The sequence below is a fragment of the Netta rufina genome (assembly GCF_964035555.1).
Source record: "Netta rufina genome assembly, chromosome: 9".
In the NCBI taxonomy this organism is placed as follows: Eukaryota; Metazoa; Chordata; class Aves; order Anseriformes; family Anatidae; genus Netta; species Netta rufina.
In genome coordinates this window covers 4,942,779-4,966,364 of record NC_140132.1, presented here as the reverse complement: position 1 = coordinate 4,966,364, position 23,586 = coordinate 4,942,779, and the positions used below count along the sequence as shown (strand labels likewise).

General features: G+C 42.7%; 1 protein-coding gene across 2 annotated transcripts in view; it reads right to left on the bottom strand.

Moving 5' to 3' along the window:
* Nucleotides 1-23,586, bottom strand: part of DOCK10 (dedicator of cytokinesis 10) — a gene marked incomplete at its 5' end in the record, with an annotated part of 150,264 nt that overhangs the window by 86,689 nt on the left and 39,989 nt on the right. The window contains 3 exons of one of the 2 annotated variants that reach the window (XM_084291886.1): nucleotides 1,856-1,941; nucleotides 9,226-9,349; nucleotides 20,420-20,524. In XM_084291886.1, the coding sequence (XP_084148012.1) occupies nucleotides 1,856-1,941; nucleotides 9,226-9,349; nucleotides 20,420-20,524 (315 nt within the window). Of the gene's footprint in view, nucleotides 1-1,855; nucleotides 1,942-9,225; nucleotides 9,350-20,419; nucleotides 20,525-23,586 lie in introns of those variants that run through there. The other variant, XM_084291885.1, reaches the window with a different exon arrangement.

The following is a 23,586-nucleotide window of genomic DNA, read 5'->3' as shown; positions in this document are numbered from 1 at the left end:
AATCAAGTATGTACAAGATGGATTCCTTGGCTGTTCATGAGACCATTGCATATCTGAAGGAAGAGAAGCTTCCTTCACTAAAGTGTTGGGGTTTTCACAGCTCTAAAGAAAGAAGTGAAGGTCACCAGCTCCAGCCCTGCCCAGCCACCCAGAGCTGCTGGACACCAGGCCAGAACACAGACTGCTGCTGGGTCCGTACAGACTGGGGCAATCGCTGCAGGGACTGTAACCATAGATTGTCACAGCACCTCAGCCTCAGTTTTACTTATTTTTGGACTAGAAACCATCTTCTTCCTGGAGCTTAATTTGTTTTATATATTGCTTTTGGCTTTGTGGCAGAAGTGGAACATATGGATTACTACTTTAAAAGAGGGTCACATCCTGCCATTATTCCATGCACAGGCTTAGTCCTCTGGTACTGTTTTTTCCACTACTTTCCTCCCCTCTCCCGCTCCCCTTGGCTCATTGGTATTGCAGAGAAAGCAAATAGAGCAGCTCAATATGTATTTTATCAGGTTGTCATTAGCATCTCCTTGGAGTACTCAGCTGTAATGATTCCCAGATTCCATGCACTAATGTTCCATTTTTAGATCCACTGCTTTCCCTGTAAAACAGTGAGGACAGTGCTGGCCTTGCAACTTGAGGAACCTTAAAATAAAAAGCAGACCCCAAAGTGTTGAAAAGGCAGTGAGAACTCTGGGAAGGTAGATTATTCCATAAGCCGTGTTATCTTTTAACCCTCCTGTCATTGCAAAAGATGGCATGGTTCAGGGAATTTGAGCTGGCAGTAAGTTGCTACTGCTCTTTCTAGACCTGCTGCTAGAGAGAAATATTGCCTATAAAATGTCATGTTGCATAGAATTTAACAGCTATGTTTCTTTCTAATATTGGAGTTTTTTCCTAACTCTCTGTGTTTGTCTGTAACTGACTTTTCATCTGCAAATCATCTTGTGGTTATACTCCATAGGAAATAGCCCATACTCAAAGTAGGAAGCCAGGTGTGCAAAACCCCAATCTGTGAAAAAAAGGCAGAGAACACATGGATTACTGGCTCATTATTAAATGAGTGTGCTTGTAATTCAATGTCTTATAGAAGTTGGCCGACAATTTGATTCCCTAAATCCGTTCTGCTAATGGAAGTGACGGGCTATATTTCAAATCCGTAGTGAAAGATTGAGAAAATCCAGAGAAGTGGCTGAAGTAAACTTGGTGGAGATGTTGGGTGCACTATTCAAATATCTTTCAAAGAAAATCAATAACAATCCCAAATATCCCTGAGGTAGTAGGAGAGCAAGCAGAATCTTCTTTTTTAATCTGAGACCACATCTGGAAACAATACAATTATATTTTTAAAAAAGAGATAGCAGGAAATCATTCCTAGTGGTGTTCTAACTGCCACTGAAGAACTCTGCTTGACTTTCTACAGTAAAGGTAGAGCAACCTCTAGATACTGATAATAAATATAAACCTCTACGTATCCTTCATAGTGCACCTCTTTCTCCAATAGTGGTAATGTACACCTCAAATACATAATAACTAAGAGGGTAAAACCACATCAAATATATATACATGTATATATATACATATATATATATATATATATACTGAAAAAGTTATGGATATTTTCTCAGCTCAGAGCATTCTGGGTACCATTGATTAGCACTCACATAAAAATACCAATACCAATGGGCTAGCAGTGACAGGGAATGAATTGGAGAACAGTGGCATGAGGGATAGATTTAGTACATTTGTATTTTTTCTACACACAAACATATAAGAGCTATCAACACAGCAACGTCCCCACAAAACCTTGGCTTTATTTGAAAAACAAAGGATACAGACATGAGATACTTACCTCTTTAACAAATAAACTTTCTGCTTTTTGTTCTGCATCTTCGGGTACAGAAGGATACAGCGTCCTGATTTCCAGTGAAATTGTGTCTGTCTGACGATAAACAAACAAAAAACAAATTAGTCAGGCTGACAGAACAGCAGTTTTGTCTCATGAAGACAAGAGAACCAGTATTATTACTGCTTGCATTTTTCTTTTTTTTTTCTCCATGCAGACAATAGACATGCACACCAACTGCAACCCAATTCCCTCCCTCACACACTATCAATGATATCAGCTGAAGAATTCATTAACAAGCAAGGGCAGAGTTCAAACAGATTTCTGGGAACAACCTTTTTGCAAGCAAACTGGGATCCACAGAGACATGGATTTCCAGAAGGCCCCCCCATCCCACAACAGGCTGGGCTTCCCTTAGTCCAAGAAGAGGCCAGGGCCACCAGCAATGCTCCTCTGCATGACCCAGGACCTCCATGGGATGGTCAGGCAAGTCAGTCCCTAGGCAAAAATCATGAGGAGAGGCTTTGGGGCACTTGGAGTTAATCCGCAGATCAGGCACACTCATTTTCTCCACTGTAAAGTGAAAAGCAAACCAGTGACCCACACCCCAGCAGACCAGATTTTGCTCTCGGTTACAAGGGAATAACTCCACTCGAGGTAACCTAGGGCTGAAACCAAGCCGCATGTCATCTCGCAGCTCATCCTCCCTTCCCTTACAGAATGGCACGTGATTTCCAGGGGAAGGCCTGCTGCTGATGGCTGGGTTAATGAGGAACCCGCTGCTTTCTCCGGCCACGAAGCAGCCTGCAGCACCCAGCGCTAATGGATAGCCCAAGAGGATCTGTTTCATATCCCCAGTCTCAGGCTAAAAAGGGATCGTTCTTCCCCATGAATCGAAGCACCCAGGCTGCATGTGACAGTCACCTGGCTGGTACTGACTGCATTGCTCTTTGCAGCTTACAAACACCACGCTGGTTCCTCCTATGGCTTTTCCTATGAGTAATTCTGAGAGAGAGGCATACATCACCCAGGCAGATGCAGACATCATGGGGTTCCCCAAACTTTTTCTATCTCAGCTGGATAGCTGAGGATACAGCACAGCTAGATCACTTGGGCTCCAACAAGTTGTGATGGTCCCAGCTCAGCATGAATAAACCCTCTTGTTCTGATAAACTATGCAAGCTTTCCTAAATGTGGATTACAAGGCTCTCTCTTTGTATGACCAAAGCACACATGCAGCAAAGATTTACACAGTCATTTAGTCTATGAATAAAAGAAAACCAATGGAGAAATATGGATTTTGAGGCCACACTTAGTGATAGTGAGGTTGGCTGCATCCTTCACTGCTTAGGGACTCCCAGCAATGCCCACCGCCTCTGGGAAACACTTGCTTTCTTATTTCACACATGCATAACATTTCTAGTCCGTTTTTTTTTTAAGCAGTGCTGAGAAGATGCAATCCCTGAGCACAGCTGAAAACCCACAGATACGGCATCACAGGAGCCCTTCACCAGGCTGGGGCCCAGCAACCAGCAGCAGAAGTCACAAAACATGCACGCTGCCCTTCCACAGCATCACAGCTGCTGAAGATGATCAGCAGACACGAGGTAGAGCAGGAGGACACAGACGAGAGCCATGATGAACTCTGTACGTCGCACTGACCCTATTAGGATGGTGACTGAGCCGCAGAGAGACCAACAACCTCTTCTGCTTGACCACAATAAAAGGTATTTGCCCTGCACACTATACAAAAGAGTTTTCAGTATTCATTTAAAATGCATACCATTTTTTTTTAAAACCTAACGCAGCAACACTTCCTGTCAACTGCTATCAGCACACTGACCAACACAGCTCAACGTCCTCCTAGTGGGGTTGCCGTGCCTGCCTTCCCTTGGAGCTCCTGTGAGGGGTTACAGGGCTGCAGCAGAACAAGACCTGGAGCTGCAATCCACAGCTTCACGTGCAGCACTTGACCCCACTTTTTGTCTCTATGAGACTGCCCTTTGGAGGAAAGTAACAGAGCTGTGCAAACCTGAGAAATCGCTAACACGGGGCTTGCTGCGCTTGCAGGCTTTGCCAAAGAATGTCGTGGGTTTACTTACATAGAACTGTGACATGACAAATGTTGTGTATTGTTATATTTAAACTTGTTTTAAAAAATACAAAGCACTTCCCTTCTGAGAATTAGTTACGATCAACCACCGAGCTGCAAAAGCCTTGCCACAAAAACACTTCCTGTTCATAGCCGGTTACTTCCAAAGCTAACTGCCCTTAAAGGCTGATCTGCCATGGCATTTGTTCACTGAAGCCTGTTTTCTTCAAAAAACAACTACATTTCAACATCAGATTGAATGCTGAAGGGTTAATAATAATAATAATAAAGGATTTTACTTAACAAATCCAGCATTTCTAGCTGCATTTTGACTGTAATCTCTTTAGGCAATCATAGCATTTGTGTGTTCAAATCAAAGGTTAAAAGGCTATCTTCTAGTTTGTGAATGCAGAGACTCTGATAACCATATAAGGCAGATATTAACAAAGCCACAGACTTCTGGGTATCAATTTTGTGCAAATATCCTATACCCACCAATGATTTCTGGCACTCAGCTGGCGTCTCCTTTGCATAAAGCTTTGGCCCCAAGTGTTTGATTAGTTATAAGGTGTAATTTAATTAAGCAACTTCTCTTGCTACATCCACTGAAGAGTATTTCTACAGTGAAAACCACAGGCTAATATTGTCCCTTATCAATGATTGATTAGGAATATTATTTTCAGACAGGTTGCACTTCCCACCGGCACAGCCAGTGCAGGATTTGAAAATGGAGTTCAGACTCCATTAGGCATTTCAAACACTTGCACTCTGAATCTATCCCAACAGCTTTTAGTCTGAAAGCATGTTACCAGTGGTTGAATCTTTAGACAGATACATCAAAAATGATTACATTTACTTCCTGCAAGGGCAGCCCTTCTAAGAGAGCTAACCGCATGCTGGCAGAAATGTTTGTATTTGTCAGTGCTTAGATTCAGTCTCTCTAAAGAAAAGCTGCTCAGGCCCATTTCCATCTAAGTAAACTGCTTTCCGTAACAGCAGTGAAAACTGCAAGGAGTTAGCCCAAATTAAGAAGCAAGGATCAGGTGGAACTGCAGTATAAATGCTGCTGCTGCATGGGGCTGCCAGCAGGCTGCTGCCGGCCCTCCTAGCACAGACCTTGCCGAGGAGGTGCAAGCGCAGGGCAAAGCGAAAGGAAAGCAAGCACAGGGCATGTTGGAAGGTCACAGGAGCACACTCGGTGTGAGCAACTGTGCTCTCATAATGTTTGCTTTGCTAACTGCTTCACTCTGTTTTTAAGAAATAGAAGTGCATCCACCCAACAAGCCCAGCTGCCACTCACTTTCCTGCTACTCCCACCTGACGTGTGTTTGCATGAGAAAGGTCCCAAATCATATTGTTGTGAGTAATGCACCAAACTTCTGCTCTTCTCTGATGAGTAGATACTGCCTACCGCACAGGAAAGTGGTAGGTAAGTCAGGTGCTATTGAAAAGAAGCTGCTGGTCCACCACAGTAACTCGGCTGATGTCAGAAACAATAGTCAGGAGTACGGGGTGATTTCCACAGAGCTCCCACCCCCTCGTTAGAGCTGCCCTGCAGCATACATTGTCACCCTTCCACACGAAGAAGCAATGGTTTTGCTCACTCTCAGGGGTCACTTGCATCAGGGTCCCTTGTGAACATCTGTACCTGAACAGCTTTTGTCCCTGCACAGTGGTTTCACAATTAAAAAATAGGGAGGTTTTGGCTCTCCCTTATTCAGAACTTAAAAAAAAAAAAAAAAATAGCCTGGCAACAGGCGCACCTGCTCTGACAGCGTGCAGCAGCACTACACAGCCCCTCTTCTGAGTCCTCTGAGCTACTTGGAGGGTGCCTGGGGGAGCTTTCAGAAGTCCAGAAGAGCCAGGAGCACACAGAACTTGAACAGGTTCGGCATTGCCAGCTTGCAGAGGCAAGCACTGCTATCTGACACCTGTCCTAAATCTAGGCAATGAAACTGTTCATCCTATTGCAGGTTCAAATCAGATGTATTTATACATTTAGTTTAAGAAAGCCTAATTTCTAAACAGATTTTTATTTACATATAATTTTGAAAAGGAAGGCGTGAGGAGAAAGAGGAACAAATTTTCATGACACAGAATTTAGCCTTTTTTTTTTTTTTTAACCTATTAAATACTTTCAGCTGTCTTTTAATGATAAATAACATTTATCAACACATAACTGCCACATATTTACCTATCAAACCCCAACACAAGCATGGTGATAGCAGAGAGGTGCTGCCCTAAGGGAGGGTACCACCGATACCATGAAAGACTTGAGATCCTGGAGAGATTTAACAAGAGACTGCTGCGGGCTCAGTGAATTTTGTAAGGATGGTGACAAGAAGAAAGGATGGAAAAGTACTTAGGAAAGGGTATGGCAAGCATTTTGACATGAAGGCCCTTAGGAGCAGAATACCAATGTATGGTAATGGAGCCACGCAAGACTAAGAGGTGAAACACTAAAGACGAGAGGAAGAAAGATCTGAATGAAGTTGACACATTCCTTTCATGGTCTCCTTTCTGGTAAACGTACAGGAGGAAAGAGAGGAACAGGAATGGCAGACAGTGGTTTCTGTTGTCAAGGGACTGTGACCAGGTCTGGGATAACAGAAGTTGCATGGCACACTGTAATCCAAATACGGGGATAATGCCAAGCTACCAGCACCATGACCAAGCATGCGCTTTTATGAGCACAACAAGGAGGACAAACTCCCACTTACTCCCCAGTACAGTGCACGCTCACACTCATGACAAGGAGCTCCTGTGAAGCTGTGCAGATCCTTCCCCCACACAGTTGCTGCACTGCTACAAATGCAAAGTTTTGTAGGAGAAATTTCCACTAGCCATTGTTTCCCAGAACAACAACAGAAGGACAACGTGTTTACGGGATCCAGGAGCAGAGCTGCATGCTATTTTCAAAGGGAAATTGGACTTTGGGCAAGCAGGAGCAGAGTTAGCAAGCAAGGCACTGCTAGGAAAACAAGAAGTGGAACTGATGGGATTTTTTTTTTTGTTAAGAATTATTAGGCACAGTCACAAAAACATGAAGCATCTTTTCCCCAGCTGGAGTTAAATCGGAGAATGCATCTTCATAACACATGCTGTATTCCTCATTGAAATACAGGGACATGGAGGAATATCAGGTTCAGACTGATACCAAGAAGTCTTTGCTGTCCCACAGACTTCTTGTGGGATGTTGGAAGTGACTTATAAAGGTCTTGTGAGAATAACTGCTTACTATTAAATACTACAGATCCAGAAATGGCACATCAGTGTTAAAAGCCAAATTTTCACTTATTCTCACTCCTTCACCTCACACATTTGCTTGGGTTTCACTCTTAATAAACTTTTGCTAACACAGGCCCAAAGTGGGGCTGCATCATCGCTGAACTATGAAGTCTGAAGCAATTCTAATCATTGCTTTTAAACAGCAACGTCCACCATTTCCTGGGGCATTATCACATTAAGTAACACTCAGAGCCAGCCTGAGCATCTCCTAATTCAGTCAGACCTGGATCTCTTTCTACTCAAATGGCTGACCCAGACTGCTGTGCACAGGTGATATTTCAGCAGGAAGGAGCAGGGCTATAAATAGATGCTCTGCAGCTTAAAAACCTGTCTGCTACTGAAGCTCTGCAGCCCTGTCTGGTGACATAAGATCTCGTTACTGCAGTGGACTTCAACAAGAAGATAACAAAGAAACGAAACTGTTTTATTGCAAGGCAACAGACCTACCCCTGCCTCTGCTCTGTTATGAGTACAGGTCACCTCTACTATGCAAGCACTTCTTTGTGGCTTTTAATTGTTATTGTTTTATTAAGTATACTGTGTTTTGCAGTTATTCTCCATAACAGAGAGGAAAGAAAATAGAAGTAACTACGCTAAAGGCCAGGCTGCAACTGCTAAAAATGAAATGAAATTAAGGATATGAAAATATGGTTTGACAGGCAGAGGTCCTGAGCAGTAGGACATGATTTTTCTTTTGCTGAGAAGAAACAGCTGCTTTTGCTCTGCTGGCTTGGGCTCAGTTATTCTAAATCCAGGGGCTCAGGGGCCTTGTGACAGCACACAGTAAGTCTAGTCAGCTTTATAATGCTAAATTTCAATTTCATAAATTCACAAATGTGCAAAATGGATAAAGGAATTAACGGTGATGTGGAAATGTATTCTGTTCAGTTCTCTCTCAATCCCACGAGCACATTAACTCAGTTAATGCCACCAAGGAAATAGAGCCATTTAGTAAAACAAAGCAGTCTATGAGATTAAGCCGGCCCCGCAGGACAGCAGCAGTGCCATGAGCTGATGGGAAGGGCTCTCACACAGCAGCTACAATTGGTCACAGATTGAAATGTATTTCCATTAGAGAATGCCTATTCATCAAAATCTTTTGCAGAGATTGGTTGATTCTGAAGAAGTCGCTATAAGGTGAGGGCAATCTGCCAGCCTACTTGCCCAGCAGCATGTCTCCCAAGACCCCCTGCAGGCAGCCCCTGCCCTCCTGAGCCACCCCTGCCGCAGATTTCCAGATTCCTGATTTCTTTGCAGCTCAGCAGGCTGAGCACTGGGGAACCATGGATGAGGTCTGGCAGCCTCACGGCTGCGGGCTCTGCTACCCACAGCCTGTCAGCATCATACCACAGGGGCTGCTTTGGCACTGGGGACTCTGCGTCCCCATTGCTCAGGGACAGCTTGCCAGATCTCCATCCCCACTGGAGAGGAATTTGAGAAAGCCCCAAAACCAAACAAAATTCAAGTCTGTTCAGGTTTATCCTTTTCATGCAAACTCAAGTTGCTCACACAGCTGGGAAATATGTTACAGCTGCCACCTAAAAAGCCTGACCGAGCAGAAGTCCAAGAGACATGGGTCAACTCTAGTGGCCAACTATATCCAACAGAATATAGGTTCAGATTGATTGTAAGTAAATTATGGAAGTATAATTCAATTAGATTATAATAGGAAAAATTCCAGCTCAGGCTAAACTGCCACTGCGTTGAGCAAACAAAGTACATGTTATGAAATAAAACATTTTATGAGGTCTTGAAATATGTTTGGGAACAACCAGGGCTTTGTGCTGTATCTAATACTGAACTATAAACTCACTCATGTACGAATGTCAGGGGGGAAAAAAAAAGAATGAATTTGGTAGGAGAGGAGTAAGGAGCTATGTGTAAACTAAGAAAAATCTTAGAGAGCCCTCAGGACACTTTTGTGTCTCCCTCTAACAGGGTAAAATATACAAGTACACAAACTGAAGAGAAAGAACAACACACATTTGCCTTCTACTTACTGAAAAGTCATCATCAGGGAACAATATCAGATCTTTAAACAGGCTATCCCCGATATTTTTTTCAATTTCTGTGATGACAGCTTCATAATCCAAAGGCTCCAATAGTTTGGGTTTTTCCTGCTGTAGAGAAAAAAAAAAAAAACAACAAACAAACAATAGATCAGGTAATCTTGCTACACTCAAATTCTCTCTCTCTTTCCCCCCCCCCCCCCCCCCGCATAAACTGAGATCTTCTGCATTTTTATTTTATTTTATTTTTTTTAAACACCAAAATATGAATGATGACCCTCCCACCTCTCCATAGCTTGCTGCAGCTGAGCTGATTCATAGAAGCAGAAGTGAGGAAGCTGGACCAGTCATAATGGTTGTTCTCAACCTGATAATTCAAGGGCAACTTGTCAGCTCATTACAGAGACTAAACCCTCCACATTGTCTGTCATTCTCTGGAACACTCTTTCTTTGTAAATATATGTAGAACAATAGACAGATGGACGCAATTTGAATGGAATATAAATATTATTTTGAGCCAATATGTTGTAGAGTAAAAGTTATATTTTACCCACTGTTCTTGCACTGTGCTATTCAGAATAACATAAAGCTTCCTCTCCCTCTTAGCTAGACCAAAACCATGGCATATCAGAAAAGAAAGCTCCTACATCTCCATAAGCCAAAATTCTCCAATGGACAATCTGATGATTGTCCATAGCATATGGTTTATACATATAATATACACATGGTCCATTGTACACGTGATGGTCCAAAGATATCAGCTGCTCCCTCTTTTAACTTTGTTCTCCAGAGTTCCTGCTTTTTCAGTAATTACAGTCATCTCAGAATTGTACCCCGGCCCTTGGGTACACTGTTTCCCTTCTAAATTAAGTTCAAATCCTCATTTGTATCAAATGGATCTATGAAAAGTTTAATTAAGTATCAGCAAGACAAACACACAAAACAGACTAAAACATGGAGATACAAATGCTCCTATATTCAATGGCTGTTCAACTTATCAGACACAGCATAACCACGGAGCTCCCTGCAGGTCACCCAGTCCAGCCCGCTATTCAAAGTGGGGCAAATTGGGTCAGGCTGCTCAGGAACCTGTCCAGACGAATCCTGAAAACCTCCAAGGATGGAGAGGCAATTAAAAAACGTTGTAGCTGTTCCTTCAACAGTTCAGTCTATTACCTCTCTTAGTTGTGCTTGTCAGCTTTGAATTTAATAAATTTCTAATAGTCAGCAATATTTAGTATTCACAGGTCAAAGGCTGTATCAACTGATGTTGAGATATTAAAGACACAAAAAATAGATAAGATCAACAAATAACAGTAATAAATAGAGCTTTTTTGAAAGCTCTTTCCCAAAGAAACTGGCTCATGAATGTTGCTGTAGGATGTGAGGGAAAGGGGGGAAAGAGAAACAATATTTGGCCTATCTAAATATGGCGTAACTACCAACTTCAGGAGGCCACTAAAAGAGCTGTTCCCATGAAATAAAATAAAAAGAGATTATAACACGTGGATATTGTACTAGATTCCCTCTTGGATGAACCCGGAGACCAGGACACTTGTCCAACTTGTGTCAGAGTCATGAAAGGGACACCGAATTAGAAATAAAATTTGGGACTGTTTAACAGGAAAACAAAACCAAAAACTTATCTTTAGAAAATACACTGTAAAACAAAAGGTCCAAAAGAGAAGAATCATCTTTAAAACTTGATTAGATTCTGTGACAGGACTGTGCATTAGTGCATGATGCTCAGGTAAGACTGGGCACCCTAACAGAGCACTTGAGATTTCACATTACCCCAGTCATCTTACCTCAGACTAGGGTAATGTCACAGGCCAGAACTTGGCCCCAGGCAGCAAGAGCTGACATGTTAACATCCTGTCCTACCCAAGAAACACTTGGGTTGAAGCTAGAGCAGTGTTCTTTAGTGTGGTGTTTTTAGTCTGCCACCTACCTACAGCAGCTCCCCACAGGAACACAAGGGGCTCATCATCCATCTCACCACACACAGCTCTTTCTTCCTTCCTTTCAAGTTGAGTTAAGCCACTGCAGTACCCTTGACCCACAAGTTTTACGCTCACCTTCATTAAATCTAATTATATCTATTTATTAAATATTCCTATATAGACATAAGTCTCCAGGAGGAAGAGAGAACACCAGCGACGCATGCTGAGTGCACCATCTGCTGTACCACTAATGATGCCCAGGTCTGAAAATTAGTTAACTCCATCTGTGTTCAGAAGAAAGCAGAACTGTAGTAGTGTACTGTTATCTTCAGTAGGAAGCCTTACAGCAACCACTTGCAAGAAAAAAAAAAAAAGGCAAAGTAAAAGTGAAAAAACACACATACTGATTTGTTTTGAGGCACAAGTGTTTCTTACAGGCATTTTCCCCATGTAGTGGTTTCACTAAAACATGTACGTTATCTGCAGAAAGTTCACAATGTTAACTGCACTGGGAAGCCTCCCTTCCTAAAGCAGATACCATAGCACTAGTGGTTTCACAACAGTCTCAGGTTTTAGCAAGTCAGGCATGCCACTGTAACCATCAATGTCCACACCAAAACCAGAGCAGTGTCAGAACAGCATTAATCTAGGTCCTGTACTCCCAAGAAACTTCATCGACATTACTTTTAATTTTTTTAAAAAGCACAAAGTATGCAAGCGATAAGTAGCTACCTTCCTCCTAAAGTTATAGAGTAAGAAAGAGCTGGGGAATCCCACAAATCTTTGGACTCTTGAAGTACGGTGGGAATTCCCATAAAAACTCAGGGCATTTGCAGCTTCTCTGTGCAGAGGGGAACCACCCTATTTGCTGGGACTGAGACAATGAAGAGGTATTTCTTCTTCCCCCTGAAAATCCCTATGAGGCTGGAGTGCGTATAGCCACATCTCCTTCAAAACCAGCAGCACACAGCTGCTCAGCCACGGGCAGAGGCAGGGCGAGCTTTGCCATTTCGGCCTCCCCTTTCTCCTCGGAAACAGGCAGCACTCAGAAAGCCACTCCCGATCAATGTCTGAAACACTCCAGGGCCAAACTTCTCCTCAACAGTTGCAAGGTCATTTATGTGGGGTGAGAATAAAACTCGAGAAAACCCTGAAGCAGAGAAACAGAGAGAGAGCACACACATTGCTGTTCCCACAGTGCTACCTCTCTGCTTGGCCATGCTGGGAGCCAAAGTGCACAAGCTGGTAGAAACAGGTGAACAGAAGTTAACAGAAGGGTCTTACAGGAAGGGTGATGCATCTAAAATGCACCTAGATAGAAGCAAATGCGACATTATCACCACTATTGCAAAGCTTTTCAGTGAAGCCCTTCAATGTTTATGATGTTTTTCTAGTGATGCCGTGACCATTGTCATTCTTTCTACAACTTCACGGCAAAATCCTGCAGGAAAATGCAACACTGCATCACTCCAAGTCTCACAAATCAGAGACACAAGTACTAACACACTTTGTTCAATATATTGCAGAGATAATCCAGTCCATTCACTGCTGGCAGGAAGCATGACAGTATAGTAAATGTCAGACCTCTTTATCAATCCTTGCTCAGTGAGATATAAACCACAGAATGTCCTGAGTTGGAAGGGACCCACAAGGACCATCGAGACAACCCCTGACTCCACACAGGATCACCCCAAAACCAGGCCATGTGTCTGAGAGTGCTGCCCAAACGCTCCCTGAGCTCCAGCAGCTCAGTGCTGTGACCACTGCCCTGAGGAGCCAGTTCAGTGCCCAACCACCTCTGGTTGCAGAACCTTTCCCTAACCCCCAGCCTGAGCCTCCCCTGTGGCAGCCTCAGCATGTTCCTGCACATCCTTACAAACCTGCACACCAGGCAAGGCGCACAGAAACCCGTCCCTGGCAGAGCCAGTCCTTTGGCTTTGGCCGAGGCAGGCACTACAGCACTCAGCGCTGCACTTGTGACAGCAGGCGGCAGCTGCTGCAGTTCACAGTTTCTCTCCAGAAGACGTGAATGACTGTTCAGTTCGCTTGTCACGGGCAGACCGAAGTGGTGACGTTGGGATTAGCAGATTTCTCCCTGCAAGCGCTAGCAGAGATTTGTAAATGAGCAGGGCTGATTTAAAGCTTTAATAACCAGAGTGCTGCCTCTCCTCCATTTAACTTGTCTGTTCTTCTTGGAAGTGGACCAACCGAGCGATCTGTGTGCCAAGATCAAATTATGCTGGCTTGGATTTTTATAGTGCTTTTTATATTCTCTATCTCAAGTGAGTAATGAATTACATTTAGGTGTACTGCAATGGTTGTGAATACACATCGTAAAAGGCCCTCTCCGATTCCTCACCTGCTCTAACAACCACAACAGAACCATTTACTTTACATGCTGACACTGTGCTGTTGACCATACTTCTGCTCGTTGTTTAGCCAACTTTCCCAAACTCTTTCTGAATAGTTAAGAGGTCTCTAACAAGCACTGGAGCCAGCACCACAGGAAGACAATCACTGCTTCACTTCAGCCCACAACTCCACATGTGATGTTTGAAGAGTACCGTAATAACCCACCTCGTTGAATAAGACCTACACCACAGCCTTCTGATCCAGATAACAAAAGCATTATTTTCCCTGCAAGAATAACCAAAATATCCACAAAAATGATTTTAAAGAAATAGATATAGTACATGGCTTGCCTCCAGCTGCAGAGACTTTCTGTTGGTGCTAGCACCCACCTTTTCTTCATAGTTCTATGACAATATGACTGACATGTCATCCTCCTGAAGTCATATTTCTGTGACCACTCATTAAAGGAGGAACTGATGTAACTGAGACCAACAGTGTCTGGATAGTCATCCCAAGCACTTCCTCATTCTAAAGATAAACTAGACCAAATGTTATGATTTTCTAATGCCTTAAATGCATATTAGTATATAGCCAGATACCAATTTCTGAGTATCTGGGATTTATTGATTTTTTAAAAAGATGCTTAAATAAACTTATTCTCCTAAAGTCCCCATGCCAAAAAGAAGAAAATGAAAAACACAGATAAAGAGAAAATAAACAATTCAAGCTGATGGACTCTGGTTACCTGAAAAAATGTTTCTTAGTGACAGGAGGATCCACTGTGTATTCTTAAAAATTCAGAAGAACTGAGATGGCCAGATTCATCACAATCAAGCAAGACTGATTTTGTGTTTTGCCAAGTTGTGAACTGTGATTTTAGACAAACTAATCTCATCCACCTTTGAGATACTGAAAATGACAGGCTTACAAGAGAAAGGGCCACTTACTGAAATAACATCATCTTTCCTCTTTTTTTTTTTTTCTTTAATAGACTTCTTGATTATATTATTAACCAAGCCCAATCCACAACAGCAAAATAAACTAACTTCTGGGATGGCATCAATGTAAAGTGCTTCCCAGACTACTACTTCTTCCCTTCCTGTCCCCAGTTATATACTGTAGCTGGCACAGAACATGACTGTGGATTTTTATGTAGTTAATATATGTAGTTAATTTTATTCCACCAGGGTGGGCCAACTTAACTTAAATAGTTCTTGGCCAAGCTTGTCAGAACTGAACAGCCAGGACTCCATGACTTTTGGAGGAGGTGTATTGTTACGGCTGAATTTAACCCTGCTCCGATGCGTGCTGGCCACAGCACCCTGAATATTCAACGAGCTGAAGCTGAGGCTAGAAGACCATTCACATTTAATGGAGTCACCAAAATGTCTGCTTTTTGATGAAGCGATGTGTGTGTCTCCTTGCCACCAGGCAGTGCCAAGGCTACAGTTGGCTCAGTATGCAATCCACAATCAACAAGTTTGTTGAAATCAGCAGTACAAAGGAAATTTTCAGTGATACCCCTTCCTTCCCACCCTCAGAAGTTCACTTGTCAGGTCTAAAATGTTTAATTTGTATTGTCTTCCACCAAAACTTGGAGAACTGTACTTGGGAAGGAATCCAGTCGGTCTTTCAGAGTGGCACAGCATAACTGATATCCTGCAGTGGCTGTGGTTAAGCTGACGTGCCAGTAAATTTCATTAATGGGATTGCCAGTTCCCATACAATTCTGCTACAGAGAAAATTGTGAAGAACTACAAAGATCCCCCCCCCCCAAATTCTTAGTGACTCAGAAATTAGTTTCCAAAAATGCTATAGCACAAAAAGCAAGGAAACTATAGAAGATGCTGATGGGCATAAGGAAAGTGAAAAATCATTTTCTTTCACTAACACACCTTTATTCAAAGAAAATACTGATTGACACCAACAAGGGATTTGCTTGACTGAATGAGACTTACCCTGTGCAAATACAGCTTTGGATGGGGTAAATCCTAATTGCTTACATAACAAATTATCATTGTTTTGAGGATCAAGATTTATAAAGATCTACCTTGCCTATTTTCCAGCTTTAAAAATCACTGTAGGAGAATGGAGAGCATTAATATCTGAAAATGGATGAGCTAAGCCAGGCCATTTTCATTTCAGCTACACAGCCTCAGCAGCATACATGCACGTACCCGCCCCAACAGGCTGACCGATGGGTGACTGGGGTTAGGACGACAAACCACAGGACCCATTCTCAGACACATGCGAGTGACCTACTGTTTGTATTGCCTGGTATTTCTCAAGGCAGGCTTTATTGCTGCTTTCAGTCTGAATTCTGAAAGCACCAGGCCTACCAAAGCTACCTTACTAATGGTTAAAACCCGGAAGCCACACAGAGCCGTCAGCTCAAACATCCATGCACTGCGGAGATGGGGGTTGCTTCATGCTGGGTTTGACTTACTCATAAGCATTTCCTGATTTCTGTTTCTCAGCCACGAGTGCATGCTTGGCGTTGTACGCTTGGTATGGTGCTTTCTGAATCTGGACAATATGTGCACGCGCATCTTCAATGACTTGCACTTGCCATTTTACACATTAGCTAGAACTACAAACATAGCCTGCAAAATATTTCAGGAAACAAGAAAACAATCTGTGTGCCCAGTGTTTACTCAGTAGCTAGAAACCATTTTAGGAAGGAGAGGATCATTATTGTGTCACTGACAACGCAAACTCTAAAGAAACTGCCGCATTTTTTAAAACATCAAAAAATGACAATTTCTAAATAGTAAGTGCTTCTGAAGCCTAGACTAAATATTTGTCCATGGGTCACTTCAGGGGAAAAACAAGAAAGTCTTGTAAAATATCTTGAAGGTTTTTTTAAGTTGAATTTACACAGACCTCTAACCTGGCACCATGCAGCCACTTCATTCCCCTTACGTGACCTTAGCCACAAAAAGAGTGCAGTTACAGCAATGAACAGCCTTTAAAGCTGAATCTATTCTTAAAGAAAGTAGGTAAAAGCCAAAGATGACATCCTCTCATCTTCGTATAGATATCAGAATAGACTGGTAGGATGATGTGCAAGGGGTCTGGGAAGATGAGATGGAAGCTGTGTGGGTGAGCAGGGACCCTTGGGGGCAGAGCTGGAGAACGCAGATGGTGGCCTTGGGAGCAAAGGCCTCACCCTGGGGAGGGAAAAGTGACTTGTGCTGCCATGGGCATGAAGAGGATGCTGGAGCAAGTCGAGTTCAGCTGGTCTGTAAACAACTGCTAGCCATGTCTGCTTTTCTAGCATGGTCTCAGATGTGCAGGCTCATGGTTGCAAGGAGGGACATTAATAAAACTATCCATCCTGCAAACAGTACATAGTGGGTTCAACCAAAATTTTACTGGAAGCTTAGAAGCTTATGTAAACACCACTTGTGTGCATGCATGCAAGAGAGATGGAGGGAGTCACTGCACTGTAGTCCATGGAAAATCTACTTTAAAGAAAGATGCTCCCAATTTTTGGGATCAGATGGTCTTCATAGCAAATGTAGAAAACAGCTCTGACAGCTACATTCTCTATGCAGGAGTAATAGAACTGGTTAACAGTAAAATCAGACCAGACCAGTTTCCTCCTTCTGTCCAAGCTGGACAAATAAAAGAGATGCAGAGATCCACTCTGTGAGTCTGTGAGGCTCGGGGCATTTTGCAGAACACAATGAATGTAGGTGAATTGATTTTCAAAACTATTTTTATGTACTTCAAAAGTAAAGTTTTCTTTTTAGTTGACTTCTGTTTTTTAAGCCTACATAAGACATTTTTTTTTTTTTTTCAGTGAATGTTTAGAACCAAAGAGAAAACTAATGCCTGTTCATCAGATCATACTCTGACACTAAAGACTTAGATTACTATCATTAATTGCATGAAATTGCACAAACTATGTGGTCCATTTTCACTTAAACACTAAAATGTAGATGTATGAAGTCCTAGACCTGTAGAATAAGCAAAGAATATTTTTGAAAGGGGCTCAACTTCTTCAGAAATCCCTGAATCAAAGAACAACTGATAACAATGTTAGCATTACCTCTAAATAAACTTTCCAAAAATAACACTTGATTTCTAGAGAGTACTTAGCAATAAGTCAGTACCTTGCATGACAGTCCTCATATGTGTTGTCCTCCTTCAGATATGCAGTAAATATCTCCCTTTTTCTAACTATCCTATGGCTACTTATGTCTTCATGAGTTACAGATATTTTTCATGCTACTTATCTGACTAAATCATGTGTCTGTATTTCCACTGGGGATTTATCTATAAATGTTAGCATTGTTCATGCATGATCACCTTAAACTCAACTCTCCCAATAATACAAGTTTTGGAAATTTATAAACATTTCCTTGACATCAACCACCCTCCTAATCAGTTAGCTATCAAGTCATTTGCCCACACGCACTCCAATGATGTAAATGAAAGCAAGATCCAGTCAACCACACTGAGCCCAATCAACAATCTACAATCAATTAAAACTAATCAGATTACATAATTAGTCTCACAAAAGTGACTTTCCAGTAAATAATAAAAGTCCAAGTACAGAAAACATGGCTCTAGCTGTGGTATAGGAATTCTGTTTCTGAATAAGGCCCCACTTTCGAGGCCTTTGCAGCTGCCGTGGGAGCTAACCCCACCTGGAGATCTGCAGCAGGCTGGCGATTGAAGGAGAGATCAGCTCCTGGTTTGATAGCAAGAAGTGCCCACAGGGCAACAATTTAACATGCTCCAATTATGAAATAGTGGGTAGAAGGACACGGGTCACAAGCCACAAAAGTAAAGCCAAGTGTGCTTGTGTTTCCTAGGGGCAAAACAAGCTATTGAGAAATACACCCACAGAACAACATGACACGGTGACCCCATCACATCTTACGGCTGAAAAGTACAGAAAAAAAAAAAAAAAAAAAAGACCAGATTCCCCTGAAAACTCAACTTACATGTATATCCCATACATTATAAAAGCCAGCTACTTTGCAGGAAGCACCAAGCACTGCCTGCAGGCAGGCTACTGATTTATTGCTGCTGTTCGGGCTTAGTTTTAAGTCGAACTCTGCTTTCCTGTAAGGCTTCAGCCACTTCTAGTGAGCACTAAACACACACAGTCAGGATTTGCACAATAATGATAAAAATCCTTCCTAACCAGCATCTAAAAGCAGCATTGCGTACATTCTAACAAGTTTTGTGAGCTGTCGGGGTTAGATGCTTTCAACACCTGCATTAGTCTTCATTCTCAGGACCTGTGACTACGAAGCTTAAGCTCTAAAAAATCTGTGTAGATTGCAAAAGACTAACCCGAATTAAAGGACTCATGAGTTAACTCAATTTATCATGACGAAACCAAATAATTACCCTTATTAAGGGTAAAGGAGTGTACAGCCTCTTAAATGTTTAGTCATGGGACTTCCTAAAACTTCACATTTCTTCAGTGAACACCAAGATGGTGTCGTGTTTTTTTAAACTCTCAAGAATGTTGTTTTTCAGGTGTGGTCCTACTGAATTTTGGAGTCAGCTTCAAGGAAACAAAAGGAGACTCAAGCATCTTAACAGGTACCTAACACCAAGTAAGTTTTCAGTGGGAACTGAAATGCACCCTGAACGCAATGTTTCAGTTCAGTACACTGAAGTGCTTACACAGACCCATGTAATGCTGTTGGAAAATCCCAAGAGTTATCTGGGGACTCTTTGAAAGCTAACAACTTCTGAAAATTTAGCAGCATTTGAGAGTTAACTTCAAAACCTTTCTAGCCCTTAGCATCTTTGACTTTATGACAATAGCTCAGGGCAGCAGGAACTACAGTATAAAGTAGCCGTGTCAAAAAGATCCGCTTTCATATAAAACATACAGCCAAAGTGGCAGCTAGTCATGAGCAAAACCCAAGCACTTTACTGCTAGACCAACCACAGGCAGTCCTAAACATTCAGTTACAAAATTCTACAATTGCAGAGATATTTTCTTTCTTAAGAAAGAAAATGAGAAATATCTTCAGCGTATTATCACCAATTCTTTGCTACATTAGCATGAAGAACAGCCTCCAAAAAACCCCTCACTGCACACACAAACACAATCTAATGTGATACACAAAACTACAGAAGAAAAATGGACAGCTGTTATGAAGAAAAGGCTCCATTTTCTCCAAATCATTCTTAAGGAAACCATTAAATATTTGAAATCTAAAGTAGTGTCTCAAGGGAATACATTGAAAACCAATACTTGCCTTAGTCTTCTCAACAGTGTTTCACCTAAAACTTTTCTACAGTTTCAGTTTTAGCTGAGAAAGCTTAGGTGCAAAATGAGTTAGCGTGACCCACCCAGTGCCACACATGGGAGTTTCAAAAGGTACAGTCTTGGCTCAGTGCTATCAGTGGCAAAGCCACTGTTTACCTCCATGGGGTAGAACCTTGCTCCAGCCTTCCACCAAGGGCTCTGGATCTTCCTTCACTTGCTCACTGCACTGTAGGAGAGTGACTTTCTCCTGCTTCTGGCCTCCAAATGCACAAATTGAACAAAGCAGATCGTGAGACCTGAAGTCACGGAGAACAACTTTCTACTCCAGAAGCACCGTTACTGATTTTCACAGAGCTACCAAGCATGCATTACCAGGTGTCTCAGAGAGCATCACATAATGCTGCTATCAGTACCTGATCGACAACGTGATGCTACAAAGCAGATTCCCTGATGTAAACTCTTGAGCTCTCCATACTTCAGTCGTAAAGTAATTGTTCTCTGATGTTTACTACCTCGTCATACAGGTTGATACAATTCCTACAAACACACCAAGGAATAAATCCTGTTCTCTCCTATTTGTATTTGACCTGTAATTTCATAACAATTTTGTAGAAGAGATGGAGGGACAGGAGGCATACTCACGCAGCTCAGCCTGTGAATTTCTCCTCGGTTCACTCGCCTCATGGTCTTTCTCTTCTTCCGCAGTTCACTGGGCTCCCTTCTGAAAACTCTCCCTCGAAAGCTCATTGTATCAGTAGGAATTCAAGCAGCAAATAAATCGCTCTTTAAAAACTGCGATCCTTCAACCTCTGCTTCAGCATAACAAATGAAAGCTACATATACTGTTCAAGAGGGAAGTATGTCTAAAACTTACATGCTGTATCCACAGTAACTGCACAGAAAGAAGAAAGCCGGCAATAACTCATTTCTTCCTGTGAATAATGCTCTATTAAGGCAGCAGTGTCTCATTAAACCATAAATACACCCGCCCCCCCGTCTCTCATGCAAATCAAAACAGGAAGTCTTACAACTGAATGTCTATCTTTGCCTCAAAAACCATTGCATCCTTTCCCCTCACCACCTTCCCTGATTCGAAAGCCGAAATGGCTGCACGCCTCCCTCACACGCACATACGTCCCCAAGCTAAGAAGTTACTCAAAAATCAGGGATCTCCAGCTGAGCAGGGCAATGGCAGGCCCCAGCACAGCAGCCCCAGTGCTGCTCAGGCCCAGCCAGCTCTGCTGCCGGGCTGAGGTAACAGTTCCCCTTTTGCGGGGCGCCAAGGGGAAGCACCCCACAAACTTATAAATCTGCAAAAAGCTGAAAAATGGGAAATAAAGCCATTCATGTGCTGATGTTGAAAATACATTTTGACCTGTAAAACCTGGTCATAGGCCTGTCAACTGCCAGCCAGGAATAATCACCGCCTCTTTCTGCCTGGTGAGGCGGCGCCGCCAGCTCACTGAGGGTACACCAGGTGGGCCGGCAGCCCCTGCCACCCCCAGCCAGCCCTGGGACCCCCATGGGTAGCTGGAGCAGCTCCCATCCCGCTGCCCCTGGTGGGGATCAGGAGTAGAAGGGGAGCAGGACATGCGGCCAGCCCCTTCGTTGTTCTGGTGGGCGACTCGGCAGGCTCACAGGGCACAAGCGTCTCTCAGACCTGAACAAATCCCCTCAGTGCCCACACGTGCACGTGCTCGCACTGCCCCTTCTATTCTCCTTTGTTCTGGCTCATGGCTCATCCTGCTGTAGTAGAAAACCTGCATTTCCCTATGCAGACAGTATTTATGTAGAGTCTTCTAGGTTTGTAGTTAATATCGGTGTGTGTAGCCAAGAGAATGGTTAGTTTTTCGGCTCTTTCACTCACGATGTTTTGCACACTGAGCTATGAACATCATATTCATTGCTTGTCTCAGTGAATTGGTCTGAGATCTGCACATTTTTGTTTTGTTTTGTTGTTTCTCCCTTTTTATTGAGCAAATAATTCTGAATTCCATGAACCCTTTCTGGCATTTGTCAGCATTACTAACATCTGATCCAAAGGAACAAACCTCTTAAAAATTTCCACTTGATCATTCCATATGCAGGCTTCCCGTACTAGGAGCCCAGGCACACTGAGCACAGCATCTACGGCCCGCACACTACAAACACTCATCACTCTGATGAATTTGCCCTTGTCTTCTACAGTTAAAATAACGCTGCATGAGCTTCACGAATTAAACAAACAAACAAGACCCCTATCTCAACAATATCTTTATAACTCAGCTTTGTGTTTGAGATCACCTCCTTTAAATGGAAATTTACCAGCCTGCTGTGTGACTGCTTGAGACAGATTTCACTGTACTCCTACTTAGTGTGAAAAGCATCCGCATCTGGCACTAGAAAACAGAAAAGGCAACAGAAGCTCTTTGCCAAGATATGCAGACATTTCAAGTGGCTACCAATATAGAACCACAACACTACCCAAGTTGGAATCACCCTGGTTTTCTCCCCAACCACCACACTATCTTTACCGAGTCCCGAGAGCCTCTCACATAACATAGTGAACAGAGCTGCCAAGACAAAAGGTCCTTGCCAGAAGTTAAATTTAACGCTGGATCCATCAGCCCTGCTGACTTAACTTTAAGCAGATATCAGTTCCTCTCAGAGGCTCCTTAGCATATCGACTTGTTTCTGTAACTCGAGCACATAGAGCCATCTCCAGAGCTGCTTGTCCCAGCTGCCAGCAGCATTGCCCAAGCACAGGCCGACAGGCACCACTCAGTGAGTGGACCTGGAAAAGACAGCTCCTTAAACCAAAACCACGCAGCCTAACGTGTTACTGTATGAAAGGCAAGATGGTTCCCTGCACCGTCAGCTTCTGCAGCCTGCATAAAGCCTGCAAAAACTACACCTCAAGTTTGGCTTAGGACACTACTTAAATGCCCATTTCAGCTCCATCAGAAACCTTAACCTCCGCACACACGGCAGGGGAAGGCTGTCTCCTATGCCTCTTGCCTCCAGCAATGATGAGGAGCCCTTCCAGGGCATCCTCTCCCCCCAGTTAAGTTCCCACTACTTTGTGAAAATTTGATGAACTGGTGTTATTCCCAAATAATACAAAGACTGGGCTTAGGTTCGGGTTTCCAGTTGGTCTTTATCCAGTTGACTCCACCAAGCGTCTTTGTCCAATGGACTTTCAATCCTCATGTTATTAAAAGTTATTTATTGTCATTCCTCTGACAGCCTGATTTTCAGACTTGATGCTAAAGGCACCGAGCTCTGTATTTTCTCAGCACTGCTTAAAGGTTGAAGCAAGCAAATAACAAATAAGCTATAGAATTCACACAGAGATATAAACAGAATTGACAGTAGACAACTGCAAATAAAGATGTCACTTTCTTAGATCTGTTTTGGATGCATATCATATCCCTCTGTACTTGTAATGGGGAATAACATCTAATAATGCTCTGTCCTGTAGTAACAGTACAAAGCAAACTTGACCAGCATCAGTGCAACAGTAAATATTGCTCATTTTTCCTTAAAGACTTCTGCATCTCTTTAACTAGCATTATCAGGTCATTTAAGATAATCATAAAATCAGTTAATATAAATGAAATTCCTGTGCTGATTTTAAATCCAGAACGATTATGTGTAAGGTAAAAAGTATTAACCATATCCCAAGTTAACCCAGGAAAAGGGGTATTGGGCCACAGGAAATCCACAAGCCTTGTTTTGCATTTGTGAAGTCCTGCATCCAATTCATACAGCCAAAATAAGGACACTGAAGCACTTAAAAGGTAACATATGTAAGGCAGTCAGTTCAGGGT